General features: G+C 35.2%; 1 protein-coding gene across 3 annotated transcripts in view; it reads right to left on the bottom strand.

Moving 5' to 3' along the window:
• GPHN (gephyrin) overlaps window positions 1-26,166 on the bottom strand; it is a 437,816-nt gene that overhangs the window by 256,550 nt on the left and 155,100 nt on the right. For all 3 annotated transcript variants that reach the window (XM_045201246.3, XM_071222011.1, XM_024568512.4), the window contains exon 3: window positions 20,734-20,791. In XM_045201246.3, coding sequence (XP_045057181.1) covers window positions 20,734-20,791 — 58 coding nt within the window. The remainder of the gene's footprint in view (window positions 1-20,733; window positions 20,792-26,166) is intronic.

Here is a 26,166-nt window from a genome sequence, read left to right as displayed (position 1 = left end):
GGTTTACTGGTATTCACAACTCCCACCTTGTCCTGTATGTAATCAGGGGCATCTGTTTTTAAATGTCCTCTGCAATCTTCGGCTTCCAAGCTTCATATAAGCTGGGATTCTGTTGGCTGTTCACTCTGTTCTTCAGAAGATCGGTGTCCTAGTTGGGTGCACGAGCAAGTGGGTTCAGCTCCCATCTACCTTGCCGCCACCTTTCGCCTCCAAAATCTCCTGATTCTTTTAAATTAAGGCCGTGAATTGTAAAGCTAACAATACATAATTAAAGTCTATATTAAATTATTACTTACCAGTCCTTTAATCTTTTCCATTTTTTCACTATTTTTCCCATCCCACGAAATAAGCTTACTTAAAACATTGTGTATTGTGTGAGTCCACAGCCTTTTTTAAAAAAGAACTTTATTGAGATATATTTAACACGTCATAAAGTCATCTTTTTAAAATATACAGTTCACTGTTCTTTAGTATATTCACAGTGTTGTACAACCATTATCGTAATTTAATTTTAGAACTTTTCAGCTCCCAAAAAGAAACCTGGTAAGCACTAGCAGTCACTTTTCTTCTTATTGGGAGGTCCCAAGCAACCACAAGTTTACATTCACAAAACTGGAAACATACACTATATAGTCTTTTGTGACTGGCTTCTGTTACACAACATAATGTTTTCAAGGTTTATACATGTTATAACAGTTACCAATATATCATTCTATTTTTATCAAACATTTTTAGTGGGGTAAAATATATTTATATAATAAAACTTGCCATCTTAATCAGTTATAAGTGTACAATTCAGTGGCATTAATTACATTCACAATATAGTGCAACTATTACCAGTATGTATTTTTAAAACTGTGCACTACCTACCCATCCCATATGGCCAGTTGGTTGGAGTGTTTGTCCCAAAGGGTTGTGGGTTGGCTTCCTGGTCCAGGGATGTAAGATCCCAGTCTGGGTGCCTGCAGGAGGCAACCAATCAATGTTCCTCTCACATTAATGTTTGTCTGTCTTCCTTCCTCTCTCTTTAAAATCAATGGAAAAAAAAAAAACCCAAAAACCTGTCCTCAGGTGAGGATAAAAAAACAAAACAAAACTTTTTCATCAACCCAAACAAATCAAGATTCTTGATTCAGCGTTTGCTTGGTTGCTATAATCCTTTGACTGTTTTTTGAATCAGTGTTCTGAAAAAGTTGGTTCTAACAGTTTGTGCTTGTTTTATGGTGTCTCTGTGGACGGATGGGAGCCTGGAGCTCCCAAACTAGCTATTTTACTGCCCATTAGTAAGCTAAATCAATATGCCATATTACATAAGAAATTTGTCAAGGTAAAACACTGCATTGTCTTTAATGTGGTTTCTATCTCATACTCAAATGTTTTTTCACAGTAAGAATTCTGAATATTTTCCAATTTTTCTTTTATTCTACCCATAATTTCCATGGTATAGTTCCATTAATAAACAATACCAAAGCTTTCCAAATACAAATAACTAGGTATAAATTTTATTTGTTTAAAAGCTAATCCAATGTGCTTTAAAGTTGTATTTAATAACACTGTATATTTATTACACAATTTCATCACCATCAATTTTAAACTGGTTCATGTGGGACCCTGAATTTAAAGATAAAAGGATGCTTTCAATATACTTTGCTGTTATTGTATTTTTCAGTTCTAAAATTTTCATTTATTTTTAATAGTTCCTATTTTTATGCTCAGATTTCATACCTCTTCATTCATTACAAGTATATTTTCCTGCCCTACTTAAGTTGGGTTATAGTAACTACTTGAAAAATCTGTACCTGTTAAGTCCAATAGCTGGATCATCTTGGGGTAAATATCAGCTGATTATCTTTTTTCTTATGATGAATAATTTTGTACTGTACCCTGGACATGGTAAATGATATGTTGAGGAGACACTCAGTTTTGGTATATTATTCTGTAGAATGTTGATTTGTTTTTATTCTTGTAAGCAGATGACTTGTGTCAACTGCAAACTCTCTCTGCTCTGTAGTAGATTACAGTTCAAAATTTAATTCTTTTAGTCCTAGCTGTGCTGCTTGTAGTTTACCCAGCACATTCATGGTTTAGATATCAGTCAGAGATCTAGGAAGCTATTTACAAAATTTGAGGCTACCTTCCTTGGCTCGCTCCTTTTTTGCATTTCATTCTTCATTTTAAAGCAGCTGTGGTTGCCCCAAACTGTTCTTCGGGCCAGTAAGCCTGAATATTTGAGATGCCAGGTAGGTCAGACTGGGGCTTACAATCAGGGTAGAAGTGATACAAATGGGATATTCAACCAGTGCCTCCTTCCAAATGTCAGAATCTGCTTGATTTTGGTCACTCTCCACTACTTTCGGAGTAATGATTCAGAGTTTATAACTGTTATTTGTGATAGCAGATAGGAGCTTCCGATAGGAGCTCCTGAGGTATACAGCAATAGAGCTTCCCAACAAAGAAACAGCTATTATTTTATTTATCAATAAAATTTTGTATGTCCCCTTATGAGTCTAGCATTTCAAACCATTCTACTCACTGCTGAAATATGAAAAGAAAATTAGTGACTATGAGAAAGAAGTTTGATTAAATGTATCATCTGTTACACAATCATAAAATAGGTTCTGGAAATGATAATAGATGAGAAAAAGTGTTCTCTATTTCACCCTGTTCTCATTTTTTGTTCCACTTTTAATTTTTTTTGGCCCCAAGTGAGAATAGTTTCAGTGATTTTTATGATTCTAAAACTACATGCTTATTAAAAAGGCAAAAATAATTCAATCAACATAAAGAACTGAAAATCACCAAAATTTTTCCAGCGATAACTTACTGTAAACGTTGGTTAATCATCCTTACATAAAAATTTCCATAAGTAAGCAAATATAGACAACGTATACAGATGCAGACAATTATGCATAGGTGTTTTTAACTTGCTTTTTTAATTCAACAATATGTCACAAATAAGTTCACTATAATGATTTTTAAGTCTACATAAAAGTCTGTATATTTTAATTAAAAACCCTACTAATAAACATTTATGCTGCTTTTGGTTTTTCACATCTATAAACACTGTTTACCCTTTATAAATTTTCTGTGAGGCACTAGGGTAGAAGAAGAGATAATGGAAAGGGAATAAATAGGTTTGAGGATAAGACAGGTCTGGGTGCCTATACCATTTCTAGTTGACTTACTAGTTTTCAGTCCATAGAGAAATTACAGAAACTCTTAAAAAATATATATATATATATATAATGAATAGGAAATAAAAGAATTTCTATCACAATTACATCACCTTTTTGCAAATGTCAATGATAAACTTCTGACAGAGTTTTGTATATGATGTTACTTTTCCTTTTAACATTTTGTTCCAGGCTGAATATTGCTAGAAAAATTACTGGGCATGAATACTGTAGTATGTAATTAATTTAATTCCACTTAAAAATCTTAACAAAAACCATCTGGAAACAGTTTTATTTTCTGATAGCTTTCAATAACTTTTATATAATAACTGTCACTGTGGTTTTGTTTTACATTAGAATATCAATGGTAAAAAAATCTTTAAGATGTTATAATATAATTTATATGTCCATTAGTAAGAAATACCAGAAGAAATTCATTTTAGCAAGGTTAAAGAAATCATAGTATTCTGGTGGAATTTTAGCTTAGACTTCTCTGTAAAGATATTATGTAATCATTAGTAAAAGAAACAATAGAACATTGATCTATAGGCACCAAAAAGGAAAAAAAAGCAGAAAGACAGGTAGGTTTAAACTATCTTTTCAAAGATAGACAAGAACTTTTCCCTTTACCATACCAGACTGTTCTGACTTTGAGAGGAAAATTACATATTCCATATTATACAGTGGTAAATTTTGGTTTTTAAAGGGGGAGCGGTGCTAAATGATGAGAAGTACAGTAGAGAGGAAGCATGTAGCAATTTTATATCTCTTATACTTCAAATATATGTATGTTTTCCACCATTTCTCTGGGATGCTCTAACGTAAGAAAAGAAAGTCTCAATTAAATGAACAGTACCAGCAAAGAAAAAAGATGAAAGTCACCAACAGTGAACAAACCAAACAAAACTATTAAATTATTTGGTTGGGGAAATGAATAAACTTCCAGTTATAGGATATTACCTGTATGCCTTAAAGACCCAAAACATTCATTATGTCCCTCAAATATGATTCTTCCATGAGTTGTCTAAGCTAAAAACCTGAGTTAATCTTTATTTCTAACCCTCACTTCTCAAGTCTACTTGGATCATTTCACATAACTGTCATTTACTGTGTTTACCATGTACCGGGTACTATGCTAAGTACATTATAAACATTTAATCTTCAGAACAACAGTAGGTTTTGCGATCCAACAAAATCATTTTTAGGAAAACACAGAATGATTACAATATACATAAGGTCACAGTTCAATTAAGGTGCAGAGCCTGTTTTATTAACCACTGTGATGTACCTCCCGTACTGTACATTACTGTTGCCACTGACATGAGCCTTGTCTTTATCCTCCTTGTTCATCTAGATTGGTGTAAAGCATCCTAAGTGTCCTGCCTTTCTCCTGTCTCCTTCCAATTTGTTTTGATGTGGACAGTAAATCCTCTAAAACAAAATCTGAAAATGTCTTTGCTTCAAATTCTCTAGAAGCTTTCCTTCCTAACACATTCATATGATTTAATGTGACTCCCACCTAACTTTCCAGGCTCATCTCCTGCAATTATGCTTAGTAACCCCTTGACTAGAGCCAAACATGACTGTTTTTTCCTCCTATGACCAACTGTAAATTATGGTGCTATACATAAGGAAGACAGAGTGATATCTGCCAGTTTTTGAGGCCTATATTGATTAGGCTACAGGCTAAAGAGCTAGGGCAGAATCTATGAATATAGAGTTAAATCTCCTATTGTCTTTCAGGAATGAGATAGAAACCTACTATATTCTCAACCCATCTCTAACCTAGCTCAATTTCAAATTGGATTGGAGTGATCATTTTCTCATACTTTGTGCCTATCAATAGAAAGGGAGACAATCTATGATGGATGTTAAATCTTTATTACCAATATGGTTCTTTTACACTCAAAATGAATTTATAAAAATGAGTTGGCATGCAAGGAAACAGATCCACTATTAATATAAAAAACATATAAAAAACTTCAAAATAGATGTGTGGGGAGTGGCAGCAAAGGACTTCAAAGTAAAATATAATTAACATATTCAAAAAGAGAACACATATAAAACAAAACAGATGAAATAATGGAGAATTTCACCAGAAAATTAGTAACAATATAAAACAACAATTTCTGAAATTCAGATCTAAGTGAATAGGTTTATCAAAATTAAAGAATGTAAATATAGATAAAAAATTCAGCAGGAGACAGGGATATTAAACTCAAAGACAAATTAACAAAAAAGTACAAACAGATATGTGAGACATACTCAAAGGTCTAGTTTATGTAGAATTAGATCCCCAAAAGAGAAGAACAACAGAGTGGGAAGAAGCAATAGTCAAGAACAATGTCGAACAATATCTCCCAAACTGATGAAAGATATCAATAAAAAGCAATCATTACTATTAGAAATGATAAAAGTAATTATTAGTATTAATAAAGGTAACAGAGGTGTGTTGTAACGCACCCTGGGATAAATCACCAACCCCCTGCCAAAACCTGCAAAAAAACTCCAAACAAAACACATTCATAATATACGTAACAAATTAATAAAAGGAAAAAAATTGAATAAAAGCTACTCTATTAGAGAAGATTTGTCTATATTTTCACTATTTATATGCAACACTAAATCCAACTCACCACAGAACATCTCAAAGTTCTGAAGAACTGCAATCATACAAAGAGAAGAACTTAGGCTGGCTTTTTCTGTATGAACTGTATCACTGAATAACTAAACAGTAGGTAAGATGAAGCATCTATTCATAAATACATTTCAGTTAATTGAAAAATTTTAATTCTGGTCCTGGCTGGGTGGTGCAGTTGGTTGGAGCACTGTTCTGTACACCAAAAAGTTGTGGGTTTGACCCCGGTTAGGGCACATACCTAGGTTGCAGGTTTGATTCCTGGTTGCGGCATGTATGGGAGGCAACCAACAGATGTCTCTCGTTGTCCCTCTCTCCCTCAACCCCCGCCCCCCAAACCAAAAACCAATAAAACATAACCTCAGGTGAGGATTAAAAAAGAATTTTAATTGTCATTTCTTTTGATTGTTTGCATATTTTATTTCCTATTCTTTTAAAAATAATTTTTAAATTCTTATTTGTTCTGTTAAGAATTGTCCCAATTTTTTCCCCTTTGCCCTCATCCATCTCCCCCATCCCCTGCTCCCATAGTCCATCCTTACTCCATTGTCCATATCCATGAGGCATTCATACACGTTCCTTGATTACTCCCTTCCCTTTTTTTCCACCATTCACCCTTTCCCCCCTTTCCTCTGGCAGCTGTCAATCTGTTCCCTGTTTCCATGTCTCTGGTTTTGTTTTGCTGGTTAGTTTATGTTGTTCATTAGATTCCTCTTATAAGTGAAATCATATGGTACTTGTCTTTCACTGAGTGGCTTATTTCACTTAGCATAATAGTCTCCAGTTCCATCCATGCTGTCACAAAGGGTAGGAATTCCTTCTTCTGTCTTTCTGCTGTACAGTATTCCATTGTGTTCCATGGCTTTTTGATCTGTTCGTCTACTCATGGCACTTAGGTTGCTTCCAGCAATTGGCTATTGTAAATAGTGCTGCTATGAACATCAAGGTGCATAGGTTCTTTTGGATTGGTGTTTCAGGGTTCTTAGGGTATATTCCCAGCAGTGGAATAGCTGATTCAAAAGGCAGTTTCATTTGTAATTTTTTGAGGAAATTCCACAAAAAATGTTATTTTCCACAGTGTGTTTCTATTCTTTTAATATCAACCTATATGTCACCTTTCAATATATAGTATCTCTATTGTAGATAACATATATTTGGGTCTTCACAAAAAATTTTTATTCAGTTTAACAGTGTGTATCTTTTGATTGAACTACTAAATCCATTTTCATTTAATGCTATTATTAATATGGCTAGATTTACATCTGCCATTTTATTTAATGTGTTCTACTTGTCTCTTATTAATTCCTGCATTACTCCTTCACTCTTTTCTTTTATATGAAGTAAATATTTTCTAATGTAACATTTTAATTCCTTTAATGTCTTTTCACTACATTTTATTTCAGCTATTTTCTTAGTGGTTGCTCTAGGTTTTACCATGTACATCTTTCCAGAATCTACTTCGGATTTGTATTAACTTAATTCATCAGATACATAAATGTTACTCCTATATAGTTTTATTCTCTATTCTTCCTTTTTGTGTGATAATTGTTATCCATGTTTTATATATATATATATATATATATATTTACACATAAATATATATGGATACACATATATCAAATCCAACAATAAACACTGCTATAATTAATAATGTTAAAGAAGTTGTAAAAATATATAGGACAAATATATATTTATAGAGTTTTTTATATTAACTTATTTACTATTTGTGGTTCTCCTATTTTGTTCTTTGGGATTCAAGATACCATCTATGCAGCTTTGCTTTCCCACCTACCCGATTTGTGCTGTTATTTCTAAATATATTACATTTGTATTTTATAGACTTGGTAAAACAGCCATATATGTATTGTTTTATACAATTGACTCTTCAGTTCAGAAAGAACATGAAATATGCATTTATACATATAATTATGTATATTATATATGTATAAATTATATATGCATGTAATATATAATTATATATGTATGTCTTTTATAATTATATAATTACCTTTGCCAGTGTTCTGTGTGTGGGGCGGGATTTGAATTACTGTCTGTGGTCACTTGCTTTCAGCATGAAGAATTTTCTTTAAATATTTACTGTGAGGTTGATCAGCTAGGAACAATTCTTTCAGTTTTTATCTGGGAATTTCTTTATTTCATCTTCAATTCTGAAAGACAGTTTTCCTAGATAAAAGATTCTTGGCTTGTTGACAGCTTTTTTTCTTTCTCTATTTAAATATGTCATCCTACTGCCTCTGGTCTCCACTTCTACTGATGATAAAGGCATGTTAATTTTATTGCAGTTCACTAGTATAATAGCTGATGAGTCTTTTTCTCTTACTGACTTTTATTTTATTCTCTCTTTGTTTTTCGGCACTTTTACTATGATGGGTGGTATGGAATGAAAGTTTTTGTTTCATCAAAATTCATATGTTGATACCCTAATTCCAATGTGATGCTAATTGGAGGTGGGCTTTTGTGAGGTAATTAGTTCATGAGGGGGGGGGGGTATCCTTATAAATGGGATTAGTGCCATTATAAGAAGAGGCCAGGGAACTAGCTAGCTCTCTCTCTGACATGTAAGGATACAAGAAGTCAGCTGTCTGCAACCCAGAGAGGGTCCTCACAAGAACCTGACCATAATGTCCACCCTGATCTCAATCTTCCAGCCTCCAGAACTGTTAGAAATAAATTGTTATTTATGAGTCATCCAGTCTATGGTACTTTGCTGTCTGGACTAAGACTATGTGTGTGGGTGTAGATTTATTTGAGTTTATCCTATATGAAATTGATAGTTTCCTGGATGTTTAAGTTAATCTTTATAGTTAAATTTGGCAAGTTTTTAGCCATTTATTCTTGTAATAATTTTTTCTGCACTTTTCTCTCCTTCTTACACTCCTATGTCCATATGTTGGTATGCTTAATGTCCCACATTTCTTTTAGATGGTATTCATTTTTCATCATTCTTTTTTCTCTCTGTTCTTCAGCTGGCATAATCTCTATTGATCGATCCCTCACTGAGTCCACTGATACTTCTGCCAACTCAGAAATGTTGTTGAGTGAATTCGTCTAGTGAATCTCCCATTTCAGTTACTATACTTCCAAGCCAGAATTTGCATTTTAGCTTTCTGTACTTCTTTCAGTATGGTGTCCTATAAGTTTTTCTTTGTAAAGAGCATATTTATATAACTGCTTTGAAATCTGTTAGATTCAAGATTTAGAACCTCTCACATGCAGTTTCTGCTGTCTGCTTTGTTTCCTGTGTATGGTTTACTCTCTTGTTCTTTATATGTCTTAGAATATTTGTTGAAAACTGGGCATCTTATATATTTTAGCAGCTCTGGATACTGGCTCCCCACCCCCTCTTCAGGGCTTTGTTGTTTGCTTCTTGGTTTACTGAATTGGCTGGGCTACTTTAGTAAAGCCTATTTTTGATGTTGCTCCTCAGAGGGTGCACCTAAGGCATGCACAAAGTCACCTTGAGGTGACATTGGTTTTAATAGGGTTCTCTTTGCCTCTTTTCTTTCCTTCATCTGTCTGTTAAGCTGTCTGACTCTTTGTTAGCATACTTTGCTGTTATGTCCCACTAATTTTCAGCTAAATGCCTGGGAGATAAATTACTCCATAGTCCAATTCAAATAAATTCAGGCAAGACAGTTTTTCAGTCTAGACTTTCAAGTTTGTTTTGACTCAAGGAGGACTCTTTTTAGCTGTCTCTTTCCCATGTTCTTTCTGATAAACTAACTGGTTTAGCTTCTTCCTCTTGTACAGCAATTATCAGCTTTGTCTTAATGGTTTACCACCAAAATCTCCATTGTTTTTCAGAATGACTTTAGGCTTGAACTTCCCTACATTCTGTTTCAAATACGGCCATTCCTTTAGGAAGAGCTTCAGAGCAATATGTTCCTAAGGACTATGCTGAATAAAATCTTTAAGTCACTGTTCTAAGTGATGTATAGTGTTGATAGCCTTTGGTATTTTTGACTTGCCTCACCTCGTATAGATGTTCTGCCCAATGAGCAAGCTAAGGTAAAGGTGATCAGGCCCCCAGTTCTCAGTCTGCTGTACTTGAGCTAGAGCTTCCATCCAATGAATAGGAACTGGATGGAGGAAAGGAGTCCCTGACCTTTCAGCTGAATTCATCAGGAATTTAACCTCCACAAGACAGAGTTGGAGATATAATAAATAATGAAGGCCTGTCTGCCTTGGGAGCTGAGGGGAGAGGGAGCCCCATGCTTGAGGCCAAACTAGAGTGAAGTTTCCATCAAGCTGAGGAGGAGCGAGGCAGGAATGAGGTTATGGCTAAGTGCTATACACTCTCACTACTTCATCTGATATTTAGAATTACTTGAATAAATGTTTCCTCATTTGCTGTTGTGTTTATAACAATATCTAGATACTTTGTCTTTTCTTTATTTTTATTGTTTACACTATTACAGATGTCCCGTATTTCCCCCTTTGCTCATCTCCACCCAGTCCTTGTCCTCCCTTCCCTTAGGCTATCACTACACTGCTGTCTGTGTCTATGGGTTACGCATAGATGTTCTTTGCCTAGTCCCTTCACCCTCTTTCATCCAGTCCTTCCATCCTGACAGTTGTCAGTCTGTTCCATATATCCATGCCTCTATTTCTATTTGTTCGTTAGATTCCACATATAAATGAGATAATATGGTATTTGCCTTTCACTGACTGGCTATTTCACATAGCTTAATAGCCTCCAGGTCTATCCATGCTGTTGAAAAATGTAAGAATTCCTGATTTTTTACTGCCATGTAGTATTCCATTACGTAAATATACCACAGCTTTTTTATCCACTCATAATTGATGGGCACAGACACTTTAAATGGTTATTTACTTTTCATTTTTACCAGATATAGTTGATTCACAGCTTAATAGGTCCAACAGAGTTCCTCATTCATAATTTACAGAAGTAGGTTTGTCAATAATCCAATTTTAAAGGTATGCTATACCTCGATTACATTAAAACTATGTAGAGGAAACACTGCATTTATAGTAAGAAATAAAATAGGACATAACTAAAAAGAATTTTAAAAGAAATTGCAAAGGTCTACATGAACAAGACTAAATGACTTCATTTATGGACTCCTATTACATTTCTAAATGTGAATACTCATTATTGAAAAGACATATAGTTATGTGCCAAATAACAGTGTTTCAGTCTAATGGACCACATATAAGACAGTGTTCCCATAAGATTATAATGGCGTTAAAAAATTCCTATGTCCTAGTGACACACAGCACAATGCAGAACTCACGTGTTTGTGATAATGCTGGTATAAACAAACCTAATACATTGTCAGTAGTATAAAAGGCACATACAACTAATATACAGTATTATAATACTTGAAAATAAGTGACTATATTACTATATTATATTTACTATACTTTTTTTCACTTTACAGTGTACTCTTTCTACTAATAAAAATAAAAATATGCTGTAAAACAGTATGCTCTGTTATGCCAACAGCAGCCTCATATAGATCCTGTTTATTGTGTCTCTTGATTGCATCATTTTTAGACTTTATAAAAATCTCGTGTTGTTTTGAAAGTTACATGTTATATAGGTTTTTAGGCTAGGAGCCTTATAGCTTAGGTGTGTGGTAGGTTAGACCACCTAAGTTTGTGTAACTACACTCTATGATGCTCATATGACAATGAAATCACCTAATAATGCATTTCTCATAACATATCCAGTCATTAACTGGTGCATGACTGTATTTGCTTCCCAAAATAACTGTACAGTTAATAAACTGTCATCTAAATTTTTGTAGGAATATTTTTTCAAAAAACCTATTTTGTCTCATTTTTTGCCATTTATTAATAAAAATGATTTTTGTTACTGTTGAGTTTGAGAATTTTTAATATATTCTACATAGAAACCCTCTTTGGATATGTAGTTTGCAAATAATTTCTCCCAGTGTGCTTGTGTTTTCACTTACAGGTTCTTTTGCACAGAAAAATTTTAGAATTTAAAAATTTTCCTTTTATCAATTATGCTTTTAATATTGAGTCTAAAAGCTCTTTGCTTAAGCATAGGTCCTGAACATGTTTCCTTTTATTCTCTGTTTCATACTTAAGCCTATTATCCATTTTGAGTTCATTTTTGTATAAGGGAGAAGATTTAGGTGAGGTTCATTTTTTCTTTTTTCACTAATGGATGTCCAATTCTTCTGCCATCATTGGTTGAAAAGATTATCCAATGAATTGCCTTTGCAGCTTTATTAAAAATCAATTGACCATACATGTATCAGTCTACGCAGGAGTTCCATCGACATATGTGTCTTATCTTTTTGCCAATACTACAATGTCTTCATTACTATACCTGATAGTAAACCTTATTATTGGGTAGAGATAGTCTTCCTACTACGTTCCCCCCCCACACCAAAAAGCTGTTCTAGGACCTATGCCTTTCCAAATAAATTTAAAATAAATTTATATAATAGTAGATACAAAATATTTGATGGGTTTTGGATAGGAATCACATAAACCTCTATGTCATTTTGGGAGAACTAACATTTTCCTATGTCGAATCTTCCAATCCATGAACAAGGTATATCTGACCATTTCTTTAAGTACCCTTTTATTTCTTCAGCATTTTGTAATTTTCAGCATAGATATATTTGTGTGTTCTCAAGTGTATCCCTAAGTAATTTTCATTGGAGTAACTGTAAATGGTATTGTTTTAAATTTCAGTTTCCAACTGTTGTGCACACATCAAACTCACAACAGTATATATGTTAATTAATATTTTGGGGGGCAAGTTGTTCTTACATGCCCCAAATTAATTGAGGATTTTAAGTTCATGAGAGATATTTGTCAGTTTTCTTTCTTTCCTCCTTCCTTCCTTCCTTTTCTTTCTCCTTCCTTCTTTCTTTTTTTTTTTGTATTTTCTTTCTCTGATTTGTTATCAATATAATACTAGCCTCATAAAATAAGCTGGGAAATATTCCTCCTCTTTTGTTTCCTGAAAAAGACTCAGTAAAATTGATGCTAATTCTTCTTTAATGCTTAGTTGACTTTTTCGGTAAAACCATCTGGGCCTAGAGATTTCTTTTTTAGTTGGTTTTTTAGGTTATAAGTCTATACAAATTGTCTATTTTATTTTGGTTAGTTTTAGTAATTTGTGAACTTTTAGGAACTATTCCATTTTTTTTCTAAGTTATTCAATTTATGAGTATAAAGTTTTTCACAGTATTCTCTAATCATCTTCTTAATGGATGGGAAATCTGTAGTAATAGTGTTTGTTCAATCCTGATATTGATGATTATGTCTTCTTTCCTTTATCTTTGTTATTCTAGTAAGAGGTATATTAATTTTATTGAGTTTTTAAGAGAACCAGCTTTTTATTTCATTAATTTTTCCCTACTGTTTTCCTGTTTTCAATTTCACTGATTCCAATTCTTAAGTATTTTCTGTCTTCTGGTTTTGACTATATCTGGCTCTTCTTCTTTTAGTTTCTTGAGGAAGAAACATAGATTATTGACATGAGAGCTTTCCTTTTCCCTAAAAATTAATGTTTTCATGGTATATCTTTTTATATCCTTTTAGCTTCCAACCTACATGACTCATTGTTTTTGAAATAATTTATCTGAGAATAGCATATGTTGGGTCATTTCTAAAAATCTATTATATCAATTTGTCTTCAGATTATTTATATTTAAGGTAATTAGTTGATATCTTAGGACTTAAATCTGTGCCTTCTGTTCCTCATTCCTGTTTCTTCATGCTTTATTGTGGAATACTTCAAAACTTTTTAGGATTTCATTTTATTTTATGGTTTTTTTGTCTATATTATTTTGTATATGTACTTCTTTTAGTGGTTGCTCTGAATATTATAATTTATAGATGAAATATATGACAGCCCACTGGTATTGTATTGACATTTTATCATTTCAAGTCAAATAGAGAAACTTTATTTCCATTTAGGTACCTTTACCCGCCTACATTTTAAATATAACTGTGTTCATTATTTACTCTACATACATATACACATTATAATTTTGTTTTAATCTACAAATGTGATTTAATGAAATCATTTTTGAAAAGATAGTCTACTATATTTACACATTCTGTTCTCTTTCCTTCTTTCTGAAGTTTCAAGCCTTTTTCTGCTATCAATTCCTTTCTCTTTAGGGTATTTATTAAGCCATTCTTACAAGGTAGGTTATCTAGTGACAAATTCTTTCAGTTTTATTTGTCTCAGTATGTCCTTATTTCCCAATCATTCCTAAAGAATAATTTCACTGGTTATAGACCTTGTGGTTGACAGTTCATTTTTTTAGCATTTGAAAAACGTTGTGCCACCACCCTCCCCCAACCCCTGCCCCTTCATGTATAATACTAGCAAAAAAAAAAAAAAAAAGATAAATATAAATAGATCAATGAAACAAAAGACTGACTTATTGTATGTTTCTGTAGGAATATGAAAATGTAGTATACGATAAAAGAGGCAATTCAAACCGGGGGTTGGCAATAGTTTTTCAATAAACCGGGCTGCAAATTTTAAGTCATCCCATATAAAACTAAAAATAAATTTATACCAATGTAAATTATAGATAGGTTAAAGAGTGAATATTTAAAAATCTCTATTTTTTAATATATTTTACTGATTATGCTATTACAGTTGTCCCATTCCCCTCCTTCACTCCCCTGCACCCTACACACTCCCTCCCACCCGCATTCCCCCCCTTTTGTTCATGTCCATGGGTCATACATTTAAGTTCTTTGGCTTCTACATTTCCTATACTATTCTTAGCCTCCCCCTGCCTATTTTGTACCTACCATTTATGCTTCTTATTCCCTATACCTTCCCCTCCCATCCCCACTGATAACCCTCCATATGATATCCATTTCTGTGATTCTGTTCCTGTTCTAGTTGTTTGCTTCGTTAGTTTGTTTGTTTTAGGTTCGGTTGTTGATAGTTTTGAGTTTGTTGTCATTTCACTGTTTATATTTTTTATCTTCTTTTTCTTAGATAAATCCCTTTAACATTTTATATAATAAGGGCTTGGTGATAATGAACGTCTTTAACTTGACCTTATTTGGGAAGCACTTTATCTGCCCTTCCATTCTAAATGATAGCTTTGCTGGATAGAATAATCTTGGATGGAGGTCTTTGACTTTCATGACTTCAATTACTTCTTTCCAGACCCTTCTTGCATGTAAGCTTTCTTTTGAGAAATCAGATGATAGTCTAATGGAAACTCCTTTGTAGGAGTTTTCTTTTGCTGCTTTTAAGATTCTCTCCTTATCTTTAATTTTGGGTAACATAATGATGATGTGCTTGGTGTGTGATTCCTTGGATCCAACTTCTTGGGGACTCTCTGACCTTCCTGTACTTCCTGGAAGTCTATTTCCTTTACCAGATTGGGGAAGTTCTCTTTTATTATGTTTTCAAATAAGTTTTCATTTTCTTGCTCTTCCTCTTCTCCTTCTGGCACCCCTATGATTTGGATGTTGGAAAGTTTAAAGTTGTCCCAGAGGTTTCTAAGCTTCTCCTCATTTTATTGAATTCTTGTTTTTTCATTCTGTTCTGGTCAACTGTTTATTTCTTCCTTCTGTTTCAAACCATTGATTTGAGTTGTGGTTTCCTTCCCTTCACTGGTAGTTCCATGTACATTTTCCTTTATTTCACTTTTCATAGCCTTCAAGTTTTCTTCTATTTTGTGACCATACTCAACCAATTCTGTGAGGATGCTGATTACCAGTGTTTTGAACTGTGTATCTGATAGGTTGGCTATCTCTTTGTAGATTAATTGTATTTTTTCTGGTGCTTTGATCTGTTCTTTCATTTGGGCCATTTTTGTTGTCTTGCCATGCCTGTTATGTAGTAAGGGGTGGATCCTTAAGTATTCGCCAGGGCGGGGCAAACCACGTGGCTGCGTTGTAGGTGGGTGAAGGGTCCAAGAAGGAACACTGCCATTTGCTTGCTCTTGGCCGGCTTTCAGTCACTTCCCCCACTTCCCAGAAGCAAATTGGGCCCTTCTGGTGCTGATTCCTGTGTGAGTGGGCTTGTATATGTTCTAAGACCCTATGGGTCTCTAACGAACTTCCCTGTGAGGCTGGGAGTTCCTCCCACCACCTCAACTCCCAAAGGTTTTTTCCATCAGAGGTTTTGAGGCTTTATTTCTCCACACTGGAATCCTGGTTGAGTGATCTTTCTTGCTCCCCAGTTGTTCATCCATTTTATCTGCATGCAAATGTGGGACTGTCCAGTCCACCAGCCTCTGCCTGGCCCACCCTGGTCCTCTGGCCTCCTTGCCATGAATCCTCTCTGCCCGGCTGCCCATCTCCGCCCCTCCTACCACTCTGGACGAATGCTTCTTTTTTAACTCCTTGGTTGTCAGACTACCATACAGTTCAATTTTCTGGCATTTCAGGTTGTGTTTTGTTTTAAAATTTGTTGTTGTCCTTTTGTTTGTGGGAGGAGGCCAAGTATGCTACCTATGCCTCCATCTTGGCCAAAAATCTCTCTTTAAAATAAGTACACCCAAGCTAGTAGTGTAAATTGGCTTAACTACCTTGGAAGACAGTGATTTCACCCAGAAAAGTTGCAAATATACACTACTTAAACACCAGGAATTCCTTTCTTAGTATATATTCACAGAAACTTTTTACACAGGATGGTTATATAAGAATTTTTCATAATAACTCCAACTGGAAACAAGCTGAATGTCCATCAACACTATTTCTACATAATTTGTGCCACGACAGAGTATTTTATGGGAGGAAGGAAGGTAGGAAGGGGGTGGGGGGGGGAGAGAGAGAGATAGAGGAAGATGAAAGAAACAGAAAGAAAAAAAGTAAAAAGAAAAGAGAAGAGAAAAAAAGGAAAACAAAAGGAAGAAAGAAAAGAAAAAAGAAAGAAGAAAAGAAAAGGAAAAGAAAAAACTAACTTAGCTACTGACGACATGGATGAATCCCAGTGTTCCCACAGCAAATGAAGTAAAGCACAAAAGATTGCATAGAGTGTGACTCAATTCATATAAAGCTTAAGCAGAAGCACAAATAAGTTACAATGTTTAAGAATGTGCATATAAGTGGTAAACTAAATAAAAGCAAGGGACTAATAATGCTAAAAACTCAGGATATTGGGTGGAAGTGATGGTTGTGATTGCACCAGGAGTGTATTCACTCTTTATCCCTTAAGCCTCTGGCCAAGCATCCATTCACCATGAGGTGATTTATTGTAATCAATATATGTACATTTAATTCAAATTATGTATGAACTAAATAATGAATTGTTCAAATTTAAACTCAGTTGCTCTACTTAAATAATTAAAAGTTACTCAGATATTATCCAACTAAATGAGTATTACAACCAGATGTTTTACATTTCCTCCAATGAAAACAAAAAAATTATACATATTATCTGATTTCAGCTGAAAATGTTAATGGTGGCATCATATACTGGTAAAATAATTTATAACAGTTTTTCTTCTAACAGTTTAGAATGCAAGAATCAATTTCATATTTTTTATGCCTCAGGCCCCAAGTTCTCTGAAGCTCTTTTAGATATAATACTAGTAATTGATAGAAAAAAATCGTATTACCACATGTCATCTGCGAACTGTGCTTTTTTCATAAAAATCTCTTAAGTGATAACTCGTGTAACTCTGGAATTTTAAAAAACACAATGAAAAAGAAAATCCTTTAGAGAAAAATCACTATAATAAATAGGCAATATTTCTGTGCTCAATTAAGCTGAAACAATAATATACCAATCCTCTGGTTCTATAATAGCCCTTCCACAGGTGAAGGGTTTCAGTCCACTGTTACTACCTCAGGCAGGTTTTTTAGGTGATCCCATGTGTGAGCAGGGCCTCAACTAACTTGCATAATGACAATTCCAGTATCAATCAAAAGACAGAATTATCTTTTCTGAGTTCCAGCTGATTTATCCAGTGCCTTAGTGAATATATGGTTATCTGAGAGGGATATATAATACAAAGTAAGTCAGTCCAAAACTTACCCTCTTTTCTCTCAAACTTAGTCCTTGTATTTTTCTTGAAGTTAACAGTTAATACAATCTACTCAATTTCCTAATCCAAACACCCGAGTCCATCTTTCCCAAATATCCAATAAATCATCAAGTATTTTTTTTATTCTACTTTAATATTTCTTTAATCTGAGTTTATTCTTCAGCCTTACTGCCACCTCTTTAGCTCAGGTTTTAAACATTTTGTGCCTATATTCCTGCAACCTCGTCTCCTTCGTTATGGACAGAAACTCCTCTTCACTGAAATCATTTTTCTCACTCATCACAGAAAAACCTAAACATTTTTACCAAGCTGATTATGTTACTTTCTATCCAAAAATCCCATGACGGCATCCCATAGTTTTCAGCATAAAATCCAAATTTCTTAATATGGCATAAAAGCCCAGTGTCAGCCTTATAGCTCAACAGTTTATTTTACACTCTTTGATCTGTTGCCATATTATCTCATTTTTATATGCTTTCAAAGAATATAGAACTGGAGTATAAAACTCCAATTTGCTGAGTTCTTGGAATCACTGCTGATTATCTTTTTCAAATGGCCAAGTGCTCTTCCTATGTCTTTCAAGAAATTTCGTTTACCTTAATCGCTTAACATATTATTATTGTAAATCAGACAGAGACCTTTAGAGAGATGGATTTCAACTCTATCCTCTACATAAATGCTGCTTAATTAAATATATATTTATTGATTACTCAAAGTTTCTACCATTTAAGTTTTTCTGACATATATATTCCAAGAAGTATGCTCATATTATTCCAACCCTTGATTATATTTCTGGAAGTAATAGACCTCAAACAATTAAATTTACCTTAATTCCCATTTTCTGTTTTGAAAAATGAGAGATCTAGATTAGACCAAAGTTCCTCCCAGCCAATTATTTTGTGAATTTATATCAAGTATAAATAAGTTTCTTGACACTCCTTTTTTAAATGCTAGAATATAATCATGGCATTAATTTCTGATAACTACATATAACACCTGACATACTGGAACTAATAGTATATTATAGAATAAAGAACGAGCTCAACTAATTTAAAAATTAAATAAACAAATTAAGGAATTATTTATTAAGATTGAATTTATTGAACTTAGTTTTGAAAAGTTGACCAAATCAAGCTCAATGATTTGTTGAGAACTTTACATGTTATTTTAAAAAACTTAACTCAGTATTGTTTATCCTTGACTATGTTATCCAATTGTTCAAATCCTATTTATGAAAAAGGTAGTAAGTTCAGTTCTTGTTAGATAGTAAATTGCTTTTTTTTCTTTTTTTTTTAAATTGTAAGCACTTTTACAGATATTACCCACGTTCCCCCTCTTTGCCCTCCGCCACCTAGGCCCCGCCCCTGGCCTTTACCACACTGTCTGTGACACTGCGCTATGCATATACTGAGGTCTGTCCAGTAAGTACCCAGTCATGTAATATGAAAAATAGAAACATTTATTGAAGAAGATACAAGATACAGGAAACATTGTACATAGGACAATGATGCCTCAGTCCCCTTTTAAGTAGGCAATGTGGGACCTCACACAGTCCTCCCAGTCACCATCAGCTGCCCCGTCATATTTTCTTGAATCTCACTGATGGTCTGAAATCTCTTCTCTTTCAAAGGTGATTTTAGTTTTGGAAAAAGCCAGAAGTTGCAGGGTGCCAAATCTGGGCTGTAGGGGGGTTGAGTCAGCTGGGTGGTTTGATGTTTTGCCAAAAAAATTCTGCAGGAGACATGATGTATGAATGGACATGTTGGCATGATGAAGCTGCCAATTACCAGTTGCTCGTAGCTGTGGCCTTCTGAATCATCCAATAGTTCCCGTGGAGGAATGTTCAGGCTTAATGCAAAATTTGATGCAGATTTGTTGCTCTACTTGCTCAGTCAGTTTGAATGTGACAGTGACACGGTACGCATGCCACTCAATAGCATACACTGCCCCCACTGACTAGTACATTGAAGCTGTCATTGTTCACGCATGAGCATTCCAGTCCACTCTCCTTGGCTGTCAGGTTACTTTGAAGTCACACAAACCAATCTCCTTACATTAATAATGGCTAGACTTTTTCTGGACAGACCTTGTCATATGCATGTATGTATTTTGGCTAAATTACTTTTAAACAAGGGCCACATGTTATGTTAGAAGACCAACAGTCCATAGAATTTAGTAAAATGTTAGAGATAGAGAGAAGATTGAAGTAATGCTATAATTTTCAAAAAGGTCAGTTTTAAATTTTATACTGTACTGTACATTTTGTACTGTACTATAAATTTGAAATTGACATAGTGTTTTCAAAGGAACCAGGAAATATTTACTAGAAGATTGATATTATTTATAACTGCTGCAAGCTCATAGGGAAAAGAAATTAAAACCAGGTAAAAAGATAATACATCGTGCATGCTAATGCTTACATGCAGTGTTTTCTTAAGTATATTTCCAATGAATTTCACAGGAAAGGGTTCTTTTTTTGATTCTTTTAACATTTTTTCTTAGAAATGCATTGATAATGATGGTGGTTATCTGATATATATACACACATATATAGACAGGTCTGGCATAAATAATGCCCCATTTTAATTACAAAATCTTATAAAATCATAAGCAAACAATTCTGTAACATAACAATATCACACTTAAGCTTACCATATGACATTTTAGGTGAAGTGTTCAAATTAAAGCTATAAATTAGTACACTCATATTATTACCCTACCAACCACACTCAATCAGGTGCTACTTCTGCTAGACCCTGTGCGTGTGTGTGTGTATTTATAAAATTCAAATAGGATAACTGGGAATTAAATGCTATACTAACATACCTAAATATTCAATAGCATAAAGAATAAGATATTATTTTCCCACTTCCCACCAAGATACTAAATCTTTGTAGAGGTGAAAAATGACATACTATACCTTGATTTCTTCTATTTCATCTGGTACTATCTTGTATGCTGATATCGTCCCACCCAACCTGAAATCAGAAGAAAATAGTCTCAAAACTGGCAATAGTGTTTAAAAAAATAGGACTATTTCTGCTAGTAGCATCACAGTGCCACCAATAATCCCCAATGTCTACCCCAATAATTGTGGAAGAAAAAAATCATTTTGTGATTAATTTTTCCATATAGTAGTTAAAAGGAAGTGGATAATGAATGAGTACTGAATGAAGAAAAACATTAAGTTAGATTTTTAACCATAACTAAACTTTTATGATTGATGGTTTTAATGAATCTGAAGTGGCCACTTTTACCGATGGATTCTGTCACTAAGATATATCAAGACAAAATAACAGATATGGTGCTTCCTTTTTTGTTTTGTTTTGTTTTTTATAACAGACTTTATTTTTTACATAGTTTTAGATTTACAGATAAATTAAACAATAAGTAAAGAAATTCATCTCACAGATCTCCCACCAGTTTTCTCTTTTAAAACTATGCATTATTGTGATACATTTGTCACAACTGATAAAACAATACTGATTTTGCTTCCTTTAAAAGATAATTTCAACAAGGATTCAGAGAGATCTGTGTACCCAGCACTGTGCACTGAAAAGAGATGATGTTGGAGGGTTACAGATTTAATGTTTAATATATGATCTTGGCCTTGAGGCAGTAATGCCATGACATATCATGTTCATGTGTTTGAAATATTTTTGGAAAGCAACTAAGGTTTATGTAACACCTACCACTTCCTAGGCATGTTATATATTATCCAATTTAACTGTTATAACTGTCTCCATTGTAAAAAATGGGGAAATTGAGACACAAAAATATTCAGTAATCTTCTTAAGTAACTGAAGGAGTTAGTAAGTAAAGTTGTTAATTGACATATATATTAAGTGTAAAATACATACCAGACTTTAAATACTTAGTATAAAGAAGGTTAATTTTAAAATAGTGATTACATGTTAAAATAACATTGTGGATATATTGAGTTAAATAAGCTATACAGTATTAAAATTAACTTCATTGACTTCTTTTTAGCTCCTAAAATGTGCTACTAAAATTTTTAAATTACACATATGGCTTGCATTTGTGGCTACTATCATATCTCTATCAGACAGGTGCTCTAGGTTCTTAAAATTCCTAGATACCTACCTAACACTGCTCTAATTCAGTGCTTGAAAAGGAACTTTCTGATTATTTATTTGACTTATAAGTACTAGATATCAAAAAAGGAGTATCACAAGTAAGGAGCTTATATATTACAGATACTTTAGGATATCTCTTGTCTGATATAAATTAATAAGTGATACTCTTGTTTCCATTAGGAAAAACAATCCAAATTATCTTTACTAAAAATTCTACATTTAAACTCTTTAATGTTACCATTTATTCTTGCTAATGGAACTAGTGTTCAGATCTTTATTTGAGATTCCCTATACTTAGAGTGTCATGATTGAATGATAAAAAAAACACTAATCAAATTTAACTTAATTCATATAAGGTCCATAACTGACACACTAAATAAGACCATAGTAAAATAACTAAAGCAGCACTAGATGTTACTAAAATGACAAATTATATAACTCTGCAGGAGGTTTAGTAGCCATTTAAAAATCATTTTCATTGTCAGTTATTAAAGCTATACGATTAGGAGTTGAGATTGTTGGGGTATTAATAAACACATTAGAGCAAAAACACTACTGAAAACTTAAGGACTTCAATTTATGGCCTTGCAAATAATGAGTGCATTGTTTTATTCACTGAGTTCATAGTAATGGATTGTAATGGATACAATCGAGAGAACGAGAAAGCAGAGAAATCAAAGTTTTGTAGGGAAGCAGATGAATACACAAATATCTGTAATATAGTACACTAGAGGCTGAAAGTTTGAAATTATTTCAAAATAAAATTTTCAAAGCACCTATCATTGTAAAGTAGACTGGCTATAATAAAAGCAGTCTGTAACACCTATTACATAAATGGTATAAATTACAGAAATATTACAATTTGTTACTATAATAATGATTCAAAGATGCCATGATATTAATGCTTGATTTACAGAAGAAAAATAAAAAGAAATTTGCTATGATGAACTTCAATTTTACTCAACAAACAACTTACTTTTCTTTTGATAAATGCTGGCTAACACTACCTCAAATATTGCCTTTCCCGGAATCCCAACCTGAGGAAGGTAAACTTCCAGATTAGTATTCCTGCGTCAACTTCAAACCAATGATAATGGTTTCAACTGTTAAGGCAGGTAAGTGGGGGTAAGGGGCAACACAGGAAGGTGGTAGAGGGGGGAGAAATGGTGATGGAAGAAGATGGGATGGTGATCACACAATATAATATACAGATGATGTATTACAGAATTATATACCTTAAACCTATATAATTTTTAAACCAATGTCCCTCCAATAAATACAATAAATGAAACTTTTTTTTTTTAAGGCAGGTAGCCCCAACTGGTATGGCTCAGTTGATTTAGGGTCATCTCATAAACTGAAAGGTCATGGGTTCGGTTCTCAGGGCACACGCCTAGGTTGCGGGGTTTGGTCCCTGGTTAAGATGCACACAAGAGGCAAATAACTGACTGATGTTTCCGTCTCTCATTAATGTTTCTCTCCCTTTCTCACCTTCCCTCCCCTCTCTTTAAAATACATAAGTATGCCCTCAGGAGAAGATAAAAATTATGGCAGATAAAATACATGATTTAATATATTGCTACTTGTTTTAAAATGAATGTATGACATAAATATTGTACATATGAATAGTACATTGACAAAATAGGGTAATCATATGATCAAATGACTAAAAACACTGGAAAGTTGGAGTGTGTCTGTGTCTGTATTATACTAAACAAAGAAATGAGAAAGGAGGTTAAAATTGATTAAAAAAAACACCAGGAAAAACTTCAGTAAAAAGAAACTACCTAGGATTCCAAGATGGCTGCAGAGTAGATGGAAGCTAAACTCACCTGTTCCCAGTGCCAAAATGTCCTACAGGTAAATTATAGAGCAATAAACCTGAATAACCAATTGAATGCTAGCTGAACTAAAATACAGTCATACCTGGGTACTCGTCAGCTTCAGAACTCATCAAACCCTATATTCACCGCATTTTGACAAAAAAAAAAAAAAAAAAGAAAGTTTCAGCCCTCAGCACTTGCTTGGGACTCATCACACTTGCTAGAACTTGTATGAGTCAGGATGCTGCCCCACAAGAGAAAGTGCTTCATCACTTGTCATGTTAGGTACTCAGCAGTTTTGGCACTCTTCACGAGTTCTGAAACAAATTAACAATAAGCCCCGAGGTACCACTATACTGTAACCAAGGACTTACAGAAGAACCCACATAAAGACTGATAAGAAGGACAAAGATTTAGAAAAGGCTGGCCCCTGCACCCATGTGTGGCGCCTGAAAAGCTGGAGGGATATCTTGACTGCAAAACTCCTGCCCCCCTTCCCAACCAGGAGAGTGGAATCTCTACCCTAGGCAGTGATCCTCAGCACAGAGCAACAGAGATGGGAAGACGAGCCCACTAGCATCTGGTTATGAAAATCAGTGCAGTCTGCCTGAGAAAGAAGACAGTCTGCTAGAGACCCAGAACCCACCATCCCAGGGTCGAGCACTCTTATTATTACCACACAAGCCTAGGGAGTGCAGTGCCTGGTCCTGCAACTATAGTACCCTGCTGTGCTTGGGTACTGCAGAGGGGTCTGCTGACTGCACCCAGCAGGGATCTTTGGGGTGCTCTTTTTCTGGAGAAGCTCTTGTCGGGGACTCAGGCAATGATTGAACTGTGTAGCTTTGTAACGGAGATCAATGGTCCCTACCTCAAGCACCCTGTTAAATCACCTGGCCTGCCCTTCTACTCGGTGGCCCCTCCCTGCTGAGTTTAGTTGTTAGTTGGGGATAAGAGGACCATGCAGAGCTGGGTCTTTCAGAATATATCTCCTGAGGAAGCTTTTATCTGGGAATCTCTTGGGTGGATACTGGGTTGTGTGGCCAGATCCTGAGGGGGTGTGGGCGCTCCTACCTTCCCTGTGAGCTCAGGCCATGCTATACTTAGAAGGGGAAGAAGTGACCACCCCACTCCTACAGGCTTGCTGGCACCCCCCCCCCAATGGGAGATAGTTTCGATTTGCCCCTCCAAATCCCAGTGGCCACTGGGCTCTGCTGAGCTCAATTCTGCAGGGGCAAAGGAGTACTGCTCAGATCTGGGTCATTCAGAGTGTGTCTCCCTCGGAGGCTATTGTCTGGGACCAGGAAAAAGTGCTTGTCCCCCTCCTGTGGGTTTGCCCAGCACACCCTAATGGGAGACTCTTTAGATATGTCCTCCCCAGTCCTGGCAGCTCTGCCCTGCTGAGCTTGCTCCTGCAGAGGGGATGGCTGGCTGCACCCAACCTGAAACCGAGGCATGATCTTCCTGGAAGAGCTAGAGTTGGAGACTCTGGAGGAGACTGAGTGGTTAGGCTCGGGCCACTTTCCCCTCATTGAGTGCCTGACTACATGGCTCTGAAGTAGGGGATCCACTAGGCCTGATCTCCCAACCCCAGTCACCCAACCCGACCAAGCCCTCAACCTGTGGAAGGCTTTGTGGGTCACAGCTGGCCTGAGTCAACTCTGCATTCTTTATTTGGAAAGCTCTGGAGGAAGACCAGGCAACTTCAGTGGGGAGACAGGGGGCAGGGCAGCTGGCAGGTGGAAGCAGACCTCAGGGAGCCTCAGACCTTTTATACACCTGCCTCAGCTCTAAGCTGGAAGAAACCAACCCTTGTACACATATTAGCACTTCCCATGCACATCCAGGCCCAGTAGATGAGGCCACAAACAGTGAATAGGGTGGTAGCTCCAGATAGGTAGCCCAAGGCCAGTTAAACACAATGGCTGACATTGACCTGTATCTGAATCCGGCAAAAGTGGACCCAGGGCCAACACAACCAGTGATGGGCCTCATACCATACCAGAGCTTGACTCAACTAGCCACACAAATGGCACACCCAAAGGGAGATTCTGGCAGGCACCAGACGATGCTGGGAACAAATCTGCCTTTGGGAGCAGCATCTATACAGTGACTCACACACAGTGATTGAGGTTTATCATTATAGTCAGTCAGCCTGAAGGGTTAACTTCACCCATGAAAGGCCAAAAGCATTTAACACTCAACTAAAACAGGAGAGTGCACGTAATACACAGGAAACATTCCTGGGACACCAAGCTCAGCTGATCTGGAAGAATGTGCCACTAAGCCCAACAAGACACCTACATCATAAAGTGAACACAACAAGATTGAGAGTCACAGCATATCTGCCTAATACACAGAGACAAAATGGGGAGACAAAGAAGTAAGTCCCACAACGTAACAACAAGAGAAATCCCCCCAAAAAGGAGTAAATGA

This window comes from Desmodus rotundus, chromosome 7, assembly GCF_022682495.2.
Source record: "Desmodus rotundus isolate HL8 chromosome 7, HLdesRot8A.1, whole genome shotgun sequence".
Lineage (NCBI taxonomy): Eukaryota > Metazoa > Chordata > Mammalia > Chiroptera > Phyllostomidae > Desmodus > Desmodus rotundus.
The sequence above is the reverse complement of the archived record's forward strand: the minus strand, read 5'-3'. Positions and strand labels throughout refer to the sequence as shown.